The following is a 22,955-nucleotide window of genomic DNA, read 5'->3' as shown; positions in this document are numbered from 1 at the left end:
AAAGATGTAATGCTTAGGCTTTATCAGGCGCTGGTGTGGCCACATTTGAAATATTGTGACTGTTTGGGCCCCATATCCGAGGAAGGTGTGTTGGCTTTGGAGACGGTTCAGAGGAGGTTTACAAGAATGATTCCAGATTAACATACGAGGAGCGTTTAAAGGCTCTGGCCCTCGACTTTCTGGAGTTTAGAACGATGAGGGGAGTTCTCATTGAAACCTGCCAGATAATAAAAGGCCTTGATGGAGTGGACATGAAAACGATGGTTCCAGTAATGGGAGAGTCTAGAACCAGAGGGAACAGCCTCAGAATTAAAGGACGTACCTTCAGAATGGAGAAGAGGAGGAATTTCTTTAACCAGGTGGTGAATCTGTGGAATTCATTGCCATAAACAGCTGTGGAGGCCGTCATTGTGTATTTTTACAGCAGAGACTGATAGATTCTTCATTAGTAAGGGTATCAAAGGGAAGAAGGCAAAGAATGGGATTGAGAGCGAAAAATATGGCAGAGTAGACTCATTGTACTGAATGGCCTAAAACTCTCCTCCTATGTCTTATGGCTGTATTTGTGTTTCATCTCATTCCCCAGCTCTTGCTCCATAGTGCTACAGGTAAAATTTCTTCAAGTGCTCATCCAGATACTATAAAAATCTTATCCATCATCAAATTATCTATTCCCTTCTCTACCGTCTACATATTTAACTCCTGTCTGGGTGATATATTGCATGGGAGACTATTTTTGCTGAAGGTTCAGTAACAAGTTTGGAGACACAAGGAACTGCGGATGTTGGAATCTTGAGTAAAACATAAAGTGCTGGAGTAACTCAGCGTGACAGGCAGCATCTGTGGAGCACATGGATAGGCAATATTTTGAGTCGTGACCCTTCTTCAGATTCGATATGGTGAGATGGTGGCCTAGTGTTCGTCCACGTGGTCATGGTACCAAGTTTAGCTGCTTTGAATACCAAATGGTCCGACATATATTTCACCCTAATGTATTATATTGCGTATTTCCATGATGTAAAATAAAACTGCGTGTCGCTTCGGTTTTATTCAATGTGCCTGTCTTTTATAATGAAGATAGACAAAAAAAGCTTAAGTAACTCAGCGGGACAGGCAGCATCTGTGGAGCACATGGATAGGTGACATTTCAGGTCGGGACCCTTCTACAGATTTGAAATGGTGAGATGGTGGCCTGGTGTTCGTCCAATGTGGTCATTGTACCACGTTTGTCTGCTTTGGATGCTATTCGCTCTGATGTATTACACTGTGTATTCATGATGTAAAGTAAACCTTTTATTCAACTTGCCTGTCTTTTATGATAAAGATAGACAAAAAGCTGGAGTAACTCAACGGGACAGGCAGCATCTCTGGCAAGAAGGAATGGGTGGAGAAGGAATGGGTGATCTTTCAGGTTGAGACCCTTCTTCCGATTCAATATTGATGAGATTGTAGCCTGGTGTTCATCCATGTGGTCATGGTACAAAGTCTAATGTATCACACAGGCAGCATCTCTAGAGAGAAGGAAATTTCAGGTAACTCAGCGGGACAGGCAGCATCTCTGGAGAGAAGGATATGGGTGATGTTTCGAGTCGAGACCCTCCTTCTGCCTGTACTGGTCCATCAAGCGCTGACTGATTAGATGCCTCTCTGGCCTCTCCATAGCAACGGCTGGTCACCGGCCCAGAGTGCAGCGCGGCGCCTGGTTACCGGCCCACAATGCAGCGCGGCGCCTGGTTACCGGCCCACAATGCAGAGCGGCGCCAGCCGGTGAAGGCGTGGAAAATGGTGACGAGCATGCAGGTAAGAAGCTGCGGCGCATTCTTGTTTCTCCTGTTGTGCTGACACACAACGCCTTCGGTAACCGTCAGGGATGACAGTTTGCTCCCACACCGGACAGAGAAATGACCTGTTCCCTTTGAATCCCCTGCCCTGTCCATGTAGCGCAGGCCGTGTTTATCCCACAGTAACCCCTAGCGATCGCTTTGGAACCGTCGTGTCGAAAAGAACTGCAGATGCTGGTTTAAACCGAAGATAGACACAAAATGCTGGAGTAACTCAGCGGGTCGGGCAGCATCTCATCTGGATAGAAGGAATAGGTGACGTTTCCGATCGACACCCTTCCTCAGACTTAATTTACTAAACATTTCATGCGACGTTTCTACTATCTCATTAATTTATCCGATGTTTAGCACTGTCTGTGAGGATGCTGCTTCACGTCTGTGGTGGCCCTGATACAAAACATTTAAGTGGTTTGTTTTGAGGTACCTGGGAAAGATTCTTTACTGTAAATTAGAGGGAGAATTGACAATAAAAAGGAGTCAAGAGTAATTCATTGCCATATGTACCGACAACAGAACAAGGAAATTCTTACTTATAGCAGTATAACGGTCCTGTAAACACAATGCACGTAGATAGTATACAAAAATTAAATAATTTTAAAAAAACCACAATACCAGTGAAAAAACTGGTGGTCCTTAGTACAAACAAAGACCAAAATAGAAATTCAAAGATGAGGTTAATGTTGTAGAGTGTTCAAGAGCATGATGGTTGTTGGGAAGAAGCTATTCTTGAACCTGGTGGTCACAGTTTTCAGGCTCCTGTACCTTCTTCCCGATGGCAGGGGTGAAATGAGACTGTGGCCAGGGTGATGTGTGACTATGACGGTATTGGCTGCCTTCTTGAGGCAGTGCTACAAGTAAACATAGCACAAAAAGTAAGGAAATTTGTGTTTGGTAGATTATTTCTTTGTTGTAACAATGCTTCTTGGCAATAAATCTTATACCGTTGGAAAGCCTGTTTATTTCCCTTTTAAATGGTGCCACATTTGTAAGGAACATGCATTTGTGGGATGAGCAGCAGAGCTGAGTATATGGGTTGCGCCCATGAAAAATTTGCCAAATCTTCTCTGCCAATGCCAAACAGCTTATTCTGCTGTTGCTATTGACTCTTGTTTTGAGCTTCTGGTACCCCCAGGTGCTGACAAGAATGGGATGCCATCCCACAACAGTGTGTGACCAGGCTGGTGACCAGCATGAGGAGGAGGTGCCAGGCTGTTGTGGCTGTGTATGGTTCTTCCACACGCTACTGTGGCTCCTGTTTATTAAATGAATAAATTGTTAAATTGCCAATATGTCTTGTTTCTTCAGACCAATCATCCAATCCACCAAACAACACCGAACAAGAGTCAATGGCAGAATAAGCTGTTTAGATCCCTTTGATGGTGGGGAAGTCACTACTGCCTGTGTTGGATCGGGCAGTCTGCTATTCTCTGTAATCTCCATCGTCCTGAGTGTTCTAGTTGCTGAACCAGGCAGTGATGCAACCAGTCGTTATGCTTTTTACTGTACATCTGCAAAGATTCAAGGGAGTATTTATTTGTTGATATCCCAAATCTCCTCAATCATCTAAGAAAATAGAGGCAGTGATGGGTGTTCTTTGTGATTGCATTGATGTGCTATGGCCAGGACAGATCTTCTGAGATGTGCACACCCAGGAACTTGAAATTGTTGACTCTCTCCATTGCCAACCTATTGCTGAAGACGTTCATGGATCTTCAGCTTTCCCTTTCTGAAGTCAACAACCAGCTTCTTGGTATTACTGATGTTGAGAGCAAGATTGTTGTTCTGGAACCAGATCCTTGGTCTTGCTGATGTTGAGAGCAAGATTGTTGTTCTGGAACTATCCAATCAGATTTTCAACCTCCCTCCTGTATCGCCAAACTTGAATACCTGAGATCTGGTCCACAGTAGATTGCGGGCCTCCTGGTTCATCCAAGATTTCTGGTTAGGGAACACTAGGATGTTTTTGGTGGGAATACTATCCACACGTTTCCATGATCAACTGTGGCATATTTGTTCAGGTCCGTTGCTGATTCCTTGAATATCACCAACGCCAGACAGTGGCAGAATCATTCCTCTGACCAGCTGTGTGCAATCCTCACTGCTGGAGCTGCAGCCAGGTGGTCTGATTTACCAAAAAGAGGGCAAGGGATGGAGTGATAGCCATCTTTGATGGTTGAGTAATAATGGTCGAGGGTATTTGATCCTCTGGTGCCAGCACCAAGGAAATGCCTGTGGAAGTGACTTCTTCAAGTTGGCTTTGTTGAAGTCTAATTTTGACTTTATGTGTGCACAGTGTTTATCACTCAATGTAAAAAGCAAGATGCCATTAATTCTACTAAATAAAGAAAGCTGCAGCCAATTAGCTCACTCTAACAAATGCTAAACACCTGCAACCTATCTTCCACTAATCCTAGCCCATTATTAAGTTTGTAATATCACAAATATCACCCTTCCATAAGGGTGCACAAACTACAATTACAAAGAAATACACATTCTACATGTCATACATTTCCTTTATGCGCCCAACTGACACTATTTCTTCTTCACCAAATCCACCTACTGCCTTGCTCTGCTGCCTCTGACATTTGCTTTACAGCCTGACGCAAACTGTCCGTGAATTCCTAGCTCTCCAAATAGCGACCTGGTTGATCTCGCTATGAAACCTCTACAACCCACCTCACCGGACCCCATCTTGCTCTCCATCCTCGCTTCTCAAGTTCTGCTGCCAACTCTACATATCTAAGCCTTTTCCTTTCATAAGCCTCATCCATTAAGTTCTCCCAAGACACCGTTAGTCCTATAAAATTATTCGCTGACCAACTGACCATAACACTATAATCAGGCCTCAAACTAGTGGTAATTATTTCCTGCGGACAACAAGCTTTCCTCCTAAATCATCCCGCATCTCCCAATCAGTGGCTCCCCATAACTGGCCTGACTCATACCTATCTGCAAACTTCCCTCTTCTACCTTTCTCTCCCTCACGGACAAAATGAATCGCTTCTAATCCTAATGCCTACTGAATTCACCTGTACTCTCCTCTCAATTGCTGCAGCTGTGCACTTCAATACCTGGTTATGCCACCAAGTATACTAATTATCTTCTAATTAAAGCACTTCAGGTTCAGGAATTGGAAATAATGCAATGCATCACCTTTTCTCTGCATCTTTTCTTCATGTGTTATTTTTGCAAATTTTAAAACATTTTACAACTTTTTTTAATCTGCTGATCAGTTTATAGTATGATGCCTAGTGAATATACGTCATCACAACACATAACGTCAGGCTGTTTTTCATAGACTGCAGCTTAGCATTCAACACCATCATCCCCTCCAAACTGGTTGCCAAGCTTGCAGAACAGGGTCTTTGCGCATCCTTCTGAAACTAGTTCATCAACTTCCTCATCCACAGAACACAATCAGTTCAAATTGGCAGCAACACTTCCTGCTCGATAACCATCAACGCAGGAGCACCTCAAGGCTGTGTGCCCCCTGCCTTACTGTATAAGCATAACTGTGTAGCTGGGCGCGGATCTAACTCCACCTTCAAATTCGCCGGCGACACCATCATGTTGGACGAATTACAGATGATGATCTGTCAGAGTATAGGAGGGAGATCAATCGACTGACCAAATGGTGCCAGAACAACAACCTTGTCCTCAACATCAGTAAAACCAAGGAACTGTTTGTTGACTTTAAAACAGGTAGGTCAAGCTCCCATAAACCTGTCTTCATTGATAGGACAGTGGTTGAGAGAATCAAAAACTTCAAATTCCTGGGCAGACATAACTCTGTTCTGGGCCCAGTTCATTGGTGTAGTCATAAAGAAAGCTCATCAACATCTCTACTTCCTCAGATTGAAGAAATCTGTGTAGACGAATACTCACTTGAACTTCTACAGGTGTACAGTACAGTAGAGAGCATATTGACTGGTTGGATCATAGTCTGGTTCGACAACTTGGAACACCCCGAAACAAAGAAGATTGCCAAAAGTGGTGAATACTGTCCTGTCCGTGATGGGTACTGACCTCCCCACCATGGAAAGGATCTACAGGATCCTTTGCCTCAAAAAGGCAGCCAGCATTGTTAGGAACCCACACCACCCTGGCCACACTCTAATATCACTCCTGCCATCAGGAAGAACGTATAGGTGCCTGAAAACTGTAATGTCCAGGTTCAGGAGCAACATCTTCTCAACACTGTCAGGCCATTGAACACGGCAACCTCCGCCTAAGCTCATAACCACATAGACTTGGGGGGAGATGGGGTGATTGTTTTTTGTCTTTGCGCTGTTATTGTTTGTTCTTCTAAATACTGAACTTTTTCTTGTTTACTCTGTTTACGGAGTTCTATGTTTACATTTCTGTTGTGCTGTTGCATGTAAGAAATTTCACTGTTCTGTTTCAGGATATACGACAATAAAACACTGTTAACTCTTGATATAACAAACTGCAATTTTCATAAGTCTTATGAACGGATATAAAGGGACATGATTATTTTCAGCTCATAGCAAATTGAAAAGTATCCTCACTTTTCTGTCTGGGGCTGCTAACTCTTTCCACCACCAACCCACCAATGTAAACTGGCACATGGGCTCCCTACTTCCCCCTCTGAAGTCAACGATTGGTTCTTGGGTTTTGTTAACAGTGATCAGAAGGTTGCTGTTGCGGCATCACACAACCAGGTGTACGTTCTCCTGTAAGTTGACTCATTACCACCATCTTATGGCAATGATTGAGTACTACCTCACTACTTAAAGAGAAAGTTTATTTTAAATAAACTGATCAGTCTGAAGGGTCTCGATCCGAAACGTCACCCATTCCTTCTCTCCGGAGATGCTGCCTGTCCCGCTGAGTTACTCCAGCATTTTGTATCTATCTTCGGTTTAAACCAGCATCTGCAGTTCCTTCCTACACAAGTTTATTTTAACGATGCATTGAACTTTTTAAGAACGTTTACAGAGTTAGGATATCAAAGCAATTAAAAATAAAAAAATCTTTAAAAAAACTGTCAAAAATGCCCCAGTGTTTGTCTACTCCTTTGGAGTGTCAGATAATGCTATAAACAGAATCTTCTTTTCATCTTAGAACAAAGAACAGTACAGCATAGAAACAGGTCCTTTCACCCATAATCTCTGGGCTGAACATGATCCTAAGGTCAATTAATCTCCTCTTCCTGCTTGTGATCCAAATTCCTCCTATTTCTTGCATATCCATGTGCCTATCTAAAAGCCTCTTAAACTCCACTGTCATATCTGCAACCAACAACCTTCCAAACACCACCATTCTCTGTGTAAAAAAAAAGCATAAACATCTTCTTTAAACATTCCCCCTCTGACCTTAAAGCTATTCATGCTGGTCTGACATTTTCAATTGAAAATTGTTTGTCTACACCATCGAAGCCTCTCATAAGTTTATAAACTTTTATCAGTTCTCCCCCCAGTGCTCCAAAGCTAGCAAATCAAAGTTTGCCGAACCTCTCCTCAAAGCTAATGTCCACTAATCCAGGCAGCATCTTGTTAAGATGCATCACCCAAATGTGACCTACTCAAAAGCCTTAAAAACTGCAACATGACATCCTGACTCGTATATTCAATGCCCCAGCAGATAAAGACAATCATATGCCATCTATATACTAAAACTCTCATTTGTTTGTTTGTTTGTTCCTGAACTACAGCCAAAACGGTACACGATAGCGCAACAATTTTAGGCCCACCTTACTCACCGTCGTCCCTTTGGTGCTAACAGAAGAAGTTTCATTGAAATGGGTGTTATATTTTAAAAGTTATTCGCATTTTAAAGTTTAAATCTATCTCCTAGGGAGGGAGGGATGTTAAGGGGGTTGAGGGGGATGGAGGGGAGAGGAGAGGGTGCTGCACCATTGCAGGAGAGTTTGGGCCCAACGGGTCCATTTGGTCTAGTTCTATCTATTTGTGTTGCCACTTTCAGGGAGCTATGGACTTGTAGTGTCCATTATCCACTGTACATCAGTGCTGTTGAAGGTCTCGTCATTAACTGTATACTTTCACCTTATATTCCACCTCCTAATGTACTCCCATTAGTTTGGATTAAATTCCATCTGCCATTCCTCTGCCAATATCTGAAACTGATGTACATTCTGCTCTATCCTTTGTAGTCTTCTTCACTGTCCGCAGCTCCAATCGGTGCAGAATGTAGACTTACCCATCACAAATATTAGAGGGCCCAGGAATGATTCCTAAGGAACACCACTGTGCTCAGACCTTCAGCAGAATAAAGCTCTTTCACCACTGCCCTCTGTCTTCTATGCATAAGCCAGTTCTAGAACATGGAAACTGTACAGCACAGGAATAGCACCTGTGGCCCACAATGTCTGTGCTAAACAGGATGTCACCTAAATGTGCTCTGCCTGTATGTGTTCTATATCCCTTCATTCCCTGCATTTCCTTGTGCCTATCTAAAAGCCACTTAAACCGTACTATTGTCGGTTTCTGCTTTCATTAACACTTCTTGCAGTTCATTCCACGTACCCACCACTCTCTGGAAAACAAAATGCCCTACACATCTGATCGGTGTCTCTGATCTTTAGTCTTTAACATTTTCACCCTGGGAGAAAGGTTCTGACGGTGTACTCTTATCAATGCCTCTCTAATTTATATAGCAATAAAGACTTGTAATTCATTGGTTGTGGTAATAATTTTGTATAAACTAAAGTAGGACAAATTCAGAGGTGAAATGTGGCTTATATTTGTGAAAATATATACTCATCCAACTATATCTTTGGGAGTATGAAGTCTTATTTTAAATTTTAACTTTGCAAAAATATGTTGCCAATAAAATTGATTGTGCTTTTTTAGGATAACATGGAGAAGGATCAAAGTAACATTATAGTTTTTAACGCATCAAAGAAAGAACTATTTTCTACCACCAGTGGGTACAAGTCATTGCAAAAGAAACTCCGCACCAATTGGAAGATACAAAGGCAAGTGTCTCTATTAACAATATGGCTGTATTTCACTGGGGCATTTGGGGTTACACCATGCATTAGGTAGACAAAAAAAAATTACAATTGGTTTAGATACATGCTCAAGATTGCATTTAGTAGCAGATACCTAAATGACAAACTGAAAGTAATAAATTAAATTTACTAAGAAATATGTAAAGAATTATTTTCTACAACTTAAAGGGCCTGTCCCACTTTAGGGGATTTTAAGGCGACTGCCGGCGACTAGGCTGTCGCTGACAGTTCGCCGGGTGTCGCGGCCATGATCGTGAGGAGTCTTCCAAGAATCGTGGATCTCAGCGAGTCGCTGAGAAATCATCCGGAGTGAAATTTCTCGGCGACAGCTGGCTTGTCGCCAGGTATCGTTGTTTATTGCGGGCGCTGTCGCCTGCTGTCCCCAGGTTTTCTAGGTTCTCTTAGATACATTTAGAAGCACATTATATTAAAATAAGTAAAGTCATTTCAAAATACCATAAAATGCTTGTGTTTAACCATTTTATTTACCGTCAGGACATTTGACAGGTAGATTGGAGGCGACAGTTTGACGGTCAGGACGTGGGAATTTTACGATGTTTATGGCCATCAGCCATTACATTTAAAGTGGGCTCCCAACCCAGATATGCAACCCAGAAACCAGATATGCATCTCCCGTACATTTTCAAAGAATGCCCACACAATTCACAAAAATCCACTTAACCCCTTTTAAATTATTTTTTTAATACAGCTATTAGTAAACTGGAAGTAAATCCAGTTTATGCCTTGTTACAGTGATGCTTGGTTTTTAAATAACCCATACAAGATGTTATAGTTCAAAACTATCAAGTACTTACCGACTTGTCAGTGATTTCAGTGAAAATTAGGACGCCGGAGAAGTATTGACAGCGTGGTAATTTTGCGATGTTTCCGAAGACGCTGTAATCTCCACCTCAGCATTGTCGTGGTCATTGTTGTCGGGTAAAAGAAAAGTTCGGCGATCTGCTACGACTTTGACAGTCGCATTAAAATCGCCTAAAGTGGGACAGGCCCTTTAGATAATTCATCAGTATTGAATCGTTACATAAGTAGAAATTACTGCTGGCCACTGGTATTCTTAGATTGAAGCAGTTTGTCACATACTGATTTAGTTAAAAGTACCTGGCATAACTTCACAAAACAGGTTAATTTACTTCTTTACATTTACTAAACATAATTTAGTATCCAATGAAATATTTAACTGTCAAAACACACTTGTGCTTTCGCTTTTGACATGCAAAATATTGGCATGTCTTGTAACCATGACTATTAATCATTATTACTAAATAATCAGAAATTCAGTTTGGATATCTAATTTATCAAAAAGCTATTAGCTAAAATCTTTGATAATACCTGCTTCACATGATATTGGTTAACTTATGGAGCATCCTGCTTGCTTTCAGTATAGTGAGTTGAGACAAAATTGGAACAATGTTTGTGTTCAAGGTTCAGGAAAAGCAAAAGATTCTTCTCTTTGACGTGTTGAATTAAAGAGGAAAATCTATTAATCAAAAATAAATTGCACCATTTTTTTGTAATTTATGCTGCCATCTAATTTTAATACCATTTCCACTTTGTGTCTGATTAATGATTTAATGAAGCATGGCTAGATAAGCACAAAAGATACCTGGCTAGCTTTGAAAATGATGCTGTAGGCAGACAGCATCTTGCAGATAGTGTGATTCCAACATCCATGGAGATATACAGCATGGAGATAGACCATTCAGACCACCATGTCAAGTCAACCGGTGGGATCGCACCCATATTAATCCCATCCTCCAGCACTTGGCACATAGTCTTCCATGCCTAGGCAATACAAAGCTTGTCTAGCCACTTCTTAATTGGTGTAGGCAACTCTGCTTCCACCATTCTCTCAGATAGTATATCCCAGGTACTCACCATTCTCTGCGTGAAAAAAATTCTCCCTCGAAACCCCTCAAAAGCTTTTACCCCTTTCCCTAAACCTATGACCTCCAGTTTTACCTACCTCTGATATGGGGAGAAGTTTTCTGCAGTGTACCCTATCTATTTACATACCTCAATTATTTCTCTTCTCAACCTCCTCCGTACACAGACCTTGTCTTCCCTCATAAATGAATAACTTCCTTTGCACATTCTAACATTTACATCTTTTCTGCAGTGAGGTGACCAGAAATGCACAGTTGAGGTATGACCAATGTTTTATAAAGTTGAAGCATGACGTCCCTGCCTCAACTAATGAATGCCAGCATCCCAAATGCCTTCTTAACTACGTTATCTATCTGTGCCGCTACCTGAAAGGATCTTTGCACTTGTACTCCAAGGTCATCTGTTCTTTCATGCTTCCTAGGACCTTACAATTGTTGGTGAATTTCATAGCTTCATTAGTAGTCACATTTATCTGCATGAAACTCCATCTGTCATTTCTCAATCTATTTCATCGACACATGGATGTCATCCCGCCATCTCAGGCCACTTTATCAACAACTCTACCAAGCTTTGTGTTATGAATGAATGAATAAGTTTATCATATCATATCTATACAGCCGGAAACAGGCCTTTTCGGCCCTCCAAGTCCGTGCCGCCCAGCGATCCCCGTACATTAACACTATCCTACACCCACTAGGGACAATTTTTACATTTACCCAGCCAATTAACCTACATACCTGTACGTCTTTGGAGTGTGGGAGGAAACCGAAGATCTCGGAGAAAACCCACGCAGGTCACGGGGAGAACGTACAAACTCCTTACAGTGCAGCACCCGTAGTCAGGATCGAACCTGAGTCTCCGGCGCTGCATTCGCTGTAAAGCAGCAACTCTACCGCTGCGCTACCGTGCCGCCCTATTGGCCGAGTATGTACATATGCCTCGGTGTTTGGTATCTGCAAACTTGCTGATCATATCTCCTATATCTGCATTCAAATTATTCATGTATTTTGCAAACAATGAGGGCCCCAGCACCAATTCTTACAGAAAACTACTAGTTACAGGCACCCAAACACACAAAAAAAGTCCCTATCTTCAAGCTAGCTTGGATCGAATTTACAAAAGTGCCCTGGATCATGGGACCTAACATTTTGAACCTGTCTCCCATGTGGGACATTGTTAAAGTCCAGCTAAATCACATTTATTGACTGTCCACTTCAATAGCTCTTCAAAATGTTCTATCTCATAATCAAGAGAGGATGAAACCCTGGTTAGCATATCACTTTCAAAAATGTGTGCGCATCCGTAATTACTGCTCCAAGAAAAGAACCATTGTCTTTTTGAAAGTTTATTTGATAAATTCAGTCGGAAAAGCTGAACTTGATATAAATCCCTCACTTTCCATCTTTAAATTCATAATAGTAGAGAACTATAAATTCCAAACAATTAATATATATTGTACAGAATATTAATGTCTGAAGCAAGATGGGTCTGCAGATATGCTGTCGTTACGTTGTTGAAAACCAATCGACTGCGATCTGTCCTTAATTTGGAATTCATATGTTCATTTGCTTAACTTGTATTGGTTAGATTTAGGGGTAAGTATTTCAGGCATAATGCATATTTTGTCCTTGACAGTTTTAAAGATGAAATCACAGAAGAGAAGCTAATAGGTGTGAAACTGTGGATCACAGCTGGTCCCAGAGATAAATTCACTGCCACTGAAGTAAGTGAGCACATTTATTTCTCGAGTCATTAAGTTACATAGCATGGAATTGAACCTCTTGTCCTTGCCCACCAAATTGCCTACCTGGGCTGATCCTATTTGCCTGTGTTTGGGCTATATTCCACTAAACCCATTTTATGGTACCTGTCAAAATATCTTTTAAATGTTGTGATTGCACTCAGCTCTCCACATACTCATCATGCTCTGTGTGAAAAGCGTTCTTCCTCAGTCCCCTTTAAATCTTTCATATCTCACCTTAAATCTATGCCCTTCAGTTTTAGACTGTCCTTCATTGAGAAAAAGAATGTGACCATTCAATTCATCCATGCTCCTCATGTTATTATATATTTTGATTAATATCACTCATTTCATATCAAACATCTGAACATGTATGTTGTTACTTAAATACTTGCTATATCTTTTAGTAAAAAAAAAATGTTAGCGAGCTTAAATTTTTGAAATTACCGTGCACTGTATATTTTTGAGTTTATGAATTGAGGAATTGTTGTTAAATTCTGAATTGGTCATTGTAATTTTTTTTCTTCATATTTTCAGCTTGATGTATTGAAAAAGTACCTAGAACGTGGAGGGTGTATTCTTGTGATGCTGGGAGAAGGTGGGGAATCTAAATATGACACAAATATAAACTTTTTATTAGAGGAGTATGGAATTATGGTGAATAATGGTGAGCATTGTATCTTTTCTTTAAACCTAATTTTTGTTACTTGATTCTTTGTGTTTATATCACATACTCATTATTTAAATATCATTACTTGCAGATGCTGTTGTAAGAAATATGTATTATAAGTACTTCCATCCCAAAGAAGCTTTAATATCAAATGGAATTTTAAACAGGTAGTTTTAAACACAATTTCTTGTCTTTTTCTTTTTACCTGTGTCTTGAACAAAGTGGAATTTTTTGTTTTTCTGAAGAGTCTCTCCCATAGAAATAGAAAACAGAAATGCTGGAAATTCTCAGCTGCTATGGGAAGAAAAGTGAAGTTAATGTTTAAGGATGATCCTTCATTAGAAGGGGGGAAACAGATAAATCAAGTTCATTTTAAATTGCAAGGTGGGTGAGGGAGGAATGGATAGGATAAAGGGAGTATCCTTGATTGGGGAGGTTCAGGGTTGCCATGGTGATGTGCTGTAGTTATAGTTATCTGTTTGATGGGTTAGTGGTGAGAAACATGACTAAAAGAACATAAAAGCTATAAAATGAAGGTGGTTAGACAGTCAGAACACTAACAAAGGAATGTAAAAAGCATAATATGCAGAGCTGGATGACATGCCCAGCAAGTAGGCCAGGAGGAGAAAGACTGAACCAATATTACTGAGAACTGACCTACAGCAGAACTGTTTAGTTGCAATACAGAGAAAGCAAATCACCTGAAGTTGCAAGGCATCCATTGCAGGTGGAAGATGAGATACTGCCACTCAAACTCATATTAGGCCTCATTATATCCCTAATGTATAGGCAGGTCAAATGGGAGTGGGATGAAGAACACACTGCCCTCATCTCGCATAGGATTTGATCTAATTGCTCATGATTGTGTGAAATGGATTTGTTTAGAACTTGTGACTTCATCCAATAGATAATGGAAAATAAATTGTTATTTGCAGAGAAATCAGTCGAGCAGCTGGGAAGTCTGTGCCTGGAATGATGGATGAAGAAAACAATGGCAACAATTTGCAGTAGGTTTTCCAGTACATTAAATTGATGCATAGTCATTGTCCCATAGAGCTGTACTAATCATCAAGAGTGCATCAATTGTACTCTTGAATGATTACCTTTGTGATTTGAATACATAAATGGACAACTTTCTTAATAAATATAGATATCTCTTAAGTTATAGACTAAATGATGTGATAAAAAGTTAGTGCATAATTACATGTCCCTGAACACAATACTCCAACTATAGTCGCACCAGTGCCTTATACAGATGTAACATAACATCCCAACTTCTATACTCATGACTGATGGAGGCCAATGTGCGAAAGACTTCTTGATCACCTTATCTATCTGTAATGCCACTTTTAATTAACTATGTACCCGCACTTTTAGATCCTTCTGCTCAAAACACTACCCAGAGCCCTGCCATTTATTGTGAAGGTCCTGCCCTGGTTAGACATTTCAAAATGCAGCACCTCACATTTATCAGCATGAAACTCCATTAACTGTTCCTCTGTCCAATTGGCCAACTGATCAAGATCCCGCTGTTACCTTTGATAACCATTTTCTTTTAATACAAAACCACCCACTTTAGTTACATCTACCTTCATACACGTTAGAACAGTATCCTTGACCGTAATACTGACTGCCCACTTCCATTGACTGCCCCAATTTCCTCGCTCCTTGTGTCTTTACTGTAAAAACAGGAAAAATTGAGGACCTTGCCCATCTCCTGTGGTTCCACACAGAGACTGTGTGATTATAGAGATTACTTATAAAATCTCTGGATTATCCTTAATATTAATATACACTGGAATTTAGAAGGATGAGAGGGGATCTTATCGAAGTATAAGATTATTAAGGGGTTGGACACGTTAGAGGCAGGAAACATGTTCCCAATGTTGGGGGAGTCCAGAACCAGGAGCCACAGTTTAAGAATAAGGGGTAGGCCATTTAGAACGGAGATGAGAAAAACTTTTTCAGTCAGAGAGTTGTAAATCTGTGGAATTCTCTGCCTCAGAAGGCAGTGGAGGCCAATTCTCTGAATGCATTCAAGAGAGAACTAGATAGAGCTCTTAAGGATAGCGGAGTCAGGGGGTATTCGGAGAAGGCAGGAACGGGGTACTGATTGAGAATGATCAGCCATGATCACATTGAATGGCGGTGCTGGCTCGAAGGGCCGTAATGGCCTACTCCTGCACCTATTGTCTATCTATCCTTTTTATCAGCAAAGTGCACCAATGAGGATGGTAAAAAATACCTTCTACCTATTTGTAGTTCAATGACAATCTGCAGATTTTATCTGTAGTCCACTTAAAGCTAGGGGGGTTGCAATCACATGGAATTCAAATATGCTGTTTCCAAACAATTATTTTTCTTGTTTCCTGGAAGTGGATTCCAAGCACATATTTTCATTATGTTATGAAAGATAGTTTCTGAATGAGTTTACTGTCTCGTACTTTTTGTTAACCTTGTCATTATATGCTACAGAGCCCTGACGTTCGTTTATCCATTTGGTGCTACACTGAGTGTCATGAAACCGGCCATTGCAGTGCTGTCGACAGGTTCTGTATGTTTTCCCCTCAACAGGCCAATTCTGGCCTTCTACAATTCCAAGGTACTTTTTCAAATAATACCTATAAAGGTTTAAATATCTTGTATCTTACATGCACACCATGCAGAAGTGGTCTCCTCACCAACAAAAGAATATTACTGCTATACAGAGAGTGCAGCAAGATTCACTGGATTAAGTCACAGGTGTAGTGTATATGGAGATATTGCATGAACCTATATTTCCAAGAGGTTTGAAAAATTTGAGTCAGTCTCATTGAAACACAAAATGTTTACAAGATTCAGAAGGACAAATGCAAAGTTTTCCTTGGCTAAAGATTCCAATACAAGGGGCTCAGTTTAGAAACAAAATGATTTGCCATTTAGGATTAAAAAGAGGAGATATTTATTCATGTGGGGGGGGGGGCTGAATCTTTGAAATTCTCTTGCTCTGGAAGGCTATGGTTACTTGGGTCATTGAGTTCATTCAAGAAGGAGATTGATAGATTTCTGGATATGAATGGAGGGATGTGTATAGTGCAGGAAAAGGATACCAAGATAAAAGATCAGTCATTACCTTGATGGATGACAGAACAGGCTCAAGAAGCCTATTGCAAACTCCATTTTAGGAAGACTAAACGGGAGTAGGACAAGGTACATGGTAAATGTTAAGGCATCTCATATTGGATTTGATTTTAATAAATGGAGGGGCATTGGGGTTCATGTCCATTGTTCCCTGAAAGTGCCAGCACAGATAGGTAGGTGACGAAGGCATCTGACATGCATGTCCTCGTAGGTTCGGGCATGGAATATGACAATTGGGTTGTTATGTTTCAAATTTACAAATCACTGGTTATCAGTTCTGGTTGCCACACTATAGGAAGGATATGATTGGGTGGAAGGGAATGGAAAGGAGATTTGGTTAGATGTTGGTAAACACAAAATGCTGGAGTAACACAGCGGGACAGGCAGCATCTCTGGAGAGAAGGCATGGGTGACGTTTTGAGTCGAGACCCGTCTTCAGACTGATCAGTTTATTAAAATGAAAGTTTATTTTAATAAACTGATCAGTCTGAAGAAGGGACTCGATCCGAACCGTCACCGATTTCTTCTCTCCAGAGATGCTGACTGTCCCGCTGAGTTACTCCAGCATTTTGTGTCCACCTTCGATTTAAACCAGCATCTCCAATTCTTTCCTGCACATTTTGGCTAGATGTTACCTGATTACAGGACTTTATTATGGGGAGAGATTGGATGGTTGGTCTTATTTCCACCCTGGAGTGAATGAAGTAGGTTGAGGACTGCAGATAGATATACATCAAATTATGAGAGGCATAGATATGGTAGTAATATACAAAACAAGAGGACATAGGTTTAAGATGAGAGGAAGGAATTTTGAAAGGCCTGAGGGGAGGGATTTTGTTTTACGCAGGGAGTGGTTGATGCCAGGTATACACTGTGGTGAGGTAGTGAAATCAGATGCCATTACTACATTTAAGAGACATTTAGACAGGCACTTGCACAGCATTGAAGGAAACAGCTAATGCAAGCAAATGGGATTTGTGTGAATCGGCATCATAGTGGCATGAATGTGTTTTTGGCCGTTTGTATTTTCAGTGTATATCATTTTAAATTCTCTGTATAAATTTTGGGCATTTTCAAGTTTCTTTGTAATTTGCAGTATCATTTAATCCTGCTGAAACATTAAGAAATTGAATCTTTACGTGAAATTTGGCAACTTAACAATTGTCTGTGAAATTTGTTTTGGTTTGAGTAACAATGATAATTGTCTTGATTGTTAAAAAAATGTAAAATGTTTTAACAGCTCCAAGGAGGAAAATTGGCTGTTCTGGGATCTTGTCATATGATCAGTGACCAATATTTTGACAAAGAAGAAAATAGCAAAATCATGGTATGTTGTTTGGGACATATTATTTAATTGATACATTTTAAATATACTGCGCACATTGTATGCTCCGATTTAAAATGTTAAATGCACCCCCAGGGTTTTGATGTAGAGAAAATATTCCAACAAAATAACTGAAACGAACCAGCAGCCTCTCAGAATTGCGAATGACAAATGACTGGTCATTTTCCCATCTCCACCCCTTTCCGCCTTCTGCAAAGACGGTTCCCTCCGCAACTCCCTGGTTAACTCATCCCTTCCCACCCAAACTACCCCCTCCGCAGGTACCTTCCCCTGCAACCGCAGAAGATGCAACACCTGTTGCTATGCCTCCTCCCTCGACTCTGTCCAGGGACCCCAACAGTCCTTCCAGGTTAGGCTGAGGTTCACTTGCATCTCCTCCAACCTCATCTACTGTATCCCTTGTTCAAGATGTGGACTCTTATACATCGGCGAGACCAAACACAGACTGGGCGATCGTTTTGCAGAACACCTTTGCTCAGCCCACCTGAACCAACCTGATTTCCCGGTTGCAGGACACTTTAATTCTCCTTCCCATTCGTGCATAGACCTTTCTGTCCTAGGTCTCCTCCATTGTCAGAGGGAGCTTTCTTCCTCCCCTCCACAATCAGCCTGACCTGAAACATCACCTGTCTATGTTCTCCAGAGATGCTGCATGATCCACCGAGTTACTCCAGCACTTTGTCTTTTTTTATAAACCAGTATGTGCAGTTCCTTGTTTCCATGTTTTGCTGCACTGAAAACCCAGCCATCTAATACAGTAATTAGTTAAGTCACCTTTCACTGAAATCTTTCAGCACTTTGGGGCTTTCCTCAAATGAGATAATCAGCATAATTGTGTATCTGGACCACACTTAAGTGCAAAATTTGCTATTTTTTGAAATGTGCATTGAATTCTTATGATATTCTTAGTTGTTGAATATGGAACTATCTAATTGCATGCATTCAAAAAAGAAAATTGTAATTGATGGAATGCTTCTAACAATTTATGCAATGGTTTCTCATCTTTCATCTTTTACTCCTTTGTCTCAGGATGTTGTCTTTCAGTGGCTGACTGCAAACGAAATCCATTTAAACCAGATTGATGCCGAGGATCCAGAGGTAAACTATCTGCAGTAATTGGTGGGAAATGGATCATTTGTCTCATAAGAAAACTGTGGATTTCATTTAGGGGAAAACAATTGCCCCAAACATCCTACCATGCCAAAAATGTCGATACCTGCAATCATTGTGCTGCCAGCCGTGCCATTCAACCATATTTCTGTAATCGTAATCATACAATAATTCCATTTGATTAATTTCCTAACCTCTCAGACTCTTTGCATTAATATAAATGCAATTTAACCAATTTGCTTTTTTATGCTTCCATCTACTCTTCCTGTTGAACTCACTTGAAAGCCTTGTCCATACCTTTGTTATCTCTAGACTTGACAATTCCACCCTTTAGGCAGCATCACATGTTCCACCTTTAATAGGTTTGAGGTCATCCTGATTCTGCTCCCAATTAAGCAATGCACCAATTTCAAAACTCTCCATCAATGTTTTTAAATGTCTCCATTGCTGTGATCCTCCTTCAGTACTTGTTTGAATGCCATTGATGTGTATGTCCCAATTCTGGTGCCTTGTGTGTGCCTGCTTTCAATTGCTTCTCTCTTGGCAGCTATTCCTTCAGCGACTAATGCCCAAAACTCTGGAATTCCTTCCCTACACCTCTCCAAACCTTCTTTCCTGCTGTTAAAATGTGCTCATTTTATCAAGCTCTCTTAATATCACCTAATATATCGTGGCATCAATTTTTTCTTGATAATGCTCTTATCAGGGGCTTTGGGGTGTTTAATTATGTTAAAGGTGCTTTATAAATACAAATTCTTGGTTGATTGATTAAATGAAAAATATTTCTTGTCACTTTTATTAATAGAAAAATTCAATCTTAAGATTTCAGATTATACCATGCTTCCAGATACAGCTAAACTGTCTGACAGACTGAGGGTGTGCTTGCAAGAAGGGGATGAAAATCCACGGGATTTTACTACACTATTTGACATGTCGGTCTTTAAACTGGACACAATGGCTCTCCCTAAAGTTATCACGTCAGTATTAGATCAAAAGTGTCTGCTTTTATCTAAGAGATGGATTTTAAGTACAAAAGAAACAAGGATTCAAGATAACAGAAAAATGAATATTGCTTTTAAGTTGTCCACATCTTGTATTATTCCTTCGCGGACAGAAGGGGAAACAGCTTTATTCTAGGTTGATAACTGTGTTGAACTAGTTGGATGATAGTTTGGCACTTATGTGTTATGCTGCAGAATGGGGGTCTTAATGCTTGACATGGCTATAATTTCCCATATGGGGAAAGAGGTTGAATCTCAAATCAAATTGCTCAAAGCTATATCCCATCCAGCTTCTAAAGTAGCCAGTTACCACACATCTCAGACATTAAATGGTTGTCAGCCCATTTTCTCTGCCACAAAATACATGACTTGTAGGTTTTTTAGTTACTTTGGTAATTGATATTCATGGCTAAAGCAAAATATTTTTTCAAACCAGTGGAAAATCGTAAATTAATTGTTGGAAAGTAGAAGACACAAGGAGCTGTAAATGCAGTCAAACACAAAGCACTGGAGTAACTCAGCAGGTCAGGCAGCATTTATAGAGGGAATGGATAGGTGACGTTTTGAGCTGAAATTAGGACCTGGGGAAGTGTGGATAATTAAACACCTTGTTGAAAACTGGGTCATGTTATATTTACAGTGTGTGAGCCAACATCAACATTACAGTCTTGCAAGATTTCATTATTTCATGTGTTTCCAGGGCTTATGAACAATTAAATGTGAAGCATGAATCGCTTCAACTGATACAACCTCAGTTCGAAACACCACTCCCTACATTGCAGCCAGCTGTAAGTGCAAATGTGCAAGTCTTTAAACGGAATATTAAAACAGCCAGGACTATATTAATGGCAAATGAGATCAAAAAACCTTTGATCAAATGACCTGTTACTCATCATTATGCTCTTCACATAGTAATTTACTGATCACCGATGTTTTATTTTTATATCAGCATTATAAGAAAAACATTATAAATTGCCTTGTTTTCATCAAAGTGGTGTTGAAAATGTCAGGGTGATAAGACAAGAGAATTGCAGACCTGCAACAAGAGACCTGGTAGATCATTACCACTTTGATTATAATTCAACACTTGTGGCAATCAGACCATAATGTTGATGGTGTGATGGGTTCTATACAAAAAATGTATTTTCATTGTCCACCATAATTACGATATTGCCAGTACTTACGAAGTTGTGCATTTAAATTTTCAGTGTGGGTTACATTCGCAGTGGCATGGGACATAAATGTAATGCATTTATTGTTGTTCATCAGGTCTTTCCTCCCTCCTTTCGAGAGCTGCCAGCACCAACATTGGATCTCTTTGATCTTGATGAAACATTTTCATCTGAAAAAGTGAGACTTGCTCAGCTGACTAACAAATGTGAGCAAATAATTTGTCTTTATCCCTCTTGTCATGTGTACATTTGCCCATTTTGTGGCATTAATATTTTCAGATAGTGTAAATTCCAAATGTTGGAATTCCGATTGGAAGGTCAGCAAATTAGTCAAAGGATATACTTCAGCTGGCCACCACCCTTCTGACATAAATCGTGCAAGTGCCAGCAATTATCACCAAATATGCATTGAACAATTGGCCAACATCTATTTTGAGGTTCTTTTATGATAGAGGGGAAAAAATAATTCTACGTAGCCTTTTAGGAAGATTCCGGGTTTATTACAGTGCTTGCAAATATATTGGCCTCTAGCTTCACATTGTTGATTCTGGCAACAAATGTGCTAGTATAATCCAAGAAAACATTTCACTTTTCACATGCATTTTTCAAATTTGTTACAGTCTACCTGGAAATCTCTCAGAATTGTACACCCCTTACCATCAGACCCCCCATCCCTGCACCTTGCGGTTCATTGAGCCAAACTAAGTGGTAAATAAACTTAACAGCATCAGAATGGCTTCAATCAAGCATTTGGTTACTAAGCCTGGTGGAAGGTTATAATTTGCAACTAGCACCCATGATACTTGATCCTTCAGCTAAAAGAACTATTCTCTCTTATATATTCTCTTATTATTGCTTACTTTTGCTTGATTTATTAGTGAGATCTCAAATAATGAAAGGGCTCACAAGAGCCTACTATAAGTTTAATGAGAACAAACTGGCATTGTACCTCTAATGATTTGTTTTCAGGTACTGATGATGATCTGGAGTTCTATGTTCGCAAGTGTGGTGACATTCTTGGGGTATCAAACAGACAAGAAAACAAAGATGCAAAAGACATTTTAGAACACATCTTTTTCCAAGTGGTGGAATTTAAGAAACTGAATCAGGTAAAATTTAGCATTGTGAATAAACACTTGCAGCAGAGTGTATATCCATCCCTTTTAAAATTGCAAACGGACAGGATGCAACAAAACCTATTCAAACAAATTGTTTCTAATTCCCTAGTAATTATTACTGTTTCTCTGCAGGAGCATGACATAGACACAAATGAAGATGGAATAATTAATTTACAGAATAATGAAAACTGAGCAGCTGTGTTCCAGCCGATTCAGATTTGGGAGATTTCAACAGCATTTGGACCTTTTACAACAGCACTTGGACCTTTTACATCGTAATTTGCAAATTGTTAGTTTCCTTACTCAAAATGTATATTTTTGTATTAAAGAGTTGATCACTTTGGCTGTCTACAACTTCAACATATTTCATACACTACTGTTACATTATGGTGAATTTATCCTCCAAAACAATCTAATGTGTATATATCTCCAGTTACAGAACCATACCGAGTTTTAGACTTATTAACCCTCGCCTTTACGTTATTTTATATTTAGAATGCAACTCATACTTGGAATTATTTTCATATTATATTTACTTTATTGTACTTAAGCATTGTTATTTATCTACTTGTTTCCAGTATGTATTTTGATTTGTAAATAAAAAATAATAATTATCCAATATTTAAAGTTTTTGGCTTCAAATAGCACAGCAGTAGCTGGGCAATAATGTAAGGGGTTCTGCCAACTTCTACAATTATATAAAATACAAATAGTGTCCCAAACAAACTAAGTAAAATGGTAACTACTGTTTTTTTTTTTCTTTGTCAATTTTCTCTTGAAAGTATCTGTACATAACTTATTTATTCACTTTTTGGGATATGCGTGTTCGTGATGAGACCAACAGGTATAGCTCTTCAGTATGTCCTTGAGTTACTACACTGATCCACTCAAGTCCTTCTGGTGAAGTTACTCCCTTTGTACTTTTGGTTCACATGTTC

At 39.9% G+C, this 22,955-nt stretch overlaps 1 protein-coding gene across 2 annotated transcripts; it reads left to right on the top strand.

Moving 5' to 3' along the window:
- Nucleotides 1-1,759: 1,759 nt before the first annotated feature.
- On the top strand, nt 1,760-22,729 carry ift52 (intraflagellar transport 52 homolog (Chlamydomonas)). 2 transcript variants are annotated; one of them, XM_078419272.1, is made up of 14 exons: nt 1,760-1,800; nt 8,675-8,799; nt 12,376-12,463; nt 13,019-13,148; nt 13,243-13,318; nt 14,087-14,158; nt 15,627-15,753; nt 17,512-17,598; nt 18,646-18,714; nt 19,549-19,703; nt 20,428-20,515; nt 20,997-21,105; nt 21,869-22,008; nt 22,150-22,729. In XM_078419272.1, exons 1-14 carry the CDS (start codon nt 1,783-1,785, stop codon nt 22,207-22,209), a joined length of 1,344 nt encoding a protein of 447 aa, XP_078275398.1. In that variant the 5' UTR covers nt 1,760-1,782; the 3' UTR covers nt 22,210-22,729. The 2 variants fall into 2 exon arrangements, with proteins under 2 accessions (XP_078275398.1, XP_078275399.1); XM_078419273.1 differs by lacking the exons at nt 1,760-1,800; nt 12,376-12,463 and having other exon boundaries at nt 8,673-8,799.
- The last annotated feature ends 226 nt before the right edge of the window (nt 22,730-22,955 follow it).

This window comes from Rhinoraja longicauda, chromosome 22 (assembly GCF_053455715.1).
Source record: "Rhinoraja longicauda isolate Sanriku21f chromosome 22, sRhiLon1.1, whole genome shotgun sequence".
Lineage (NCBI taxonomy): Eukaryota > Metazoa > Chordata > Chondrichthyes > Rajiformes > Arhynchobatidae > Rhinoraja > Rhinoraja longicauda.
This window is presented reverse-complemented; position numbering and strand designations above follow the sequence as displayed.

Excerpts from the sequence above, each read along its gene's own strand:
- ift52 (XM_078419272.1), top strand. Across the intron at positions 17,599-18,645 it reads AAGAAAATAGCAAAATCATG|GATGTTGTCTTTCAGTGGCT; the intron begins GTATGTTGTTTG and ends CCTTTGTCTCAG. Across the intron at positions 20,516-20,996 it reads TCCCTACATTGCAGCCAGCT|GTCTTTCCTCCCTCCTTTCG; the intron begins GTAAGTGCAAAT and ends GTTGTTCATCAG.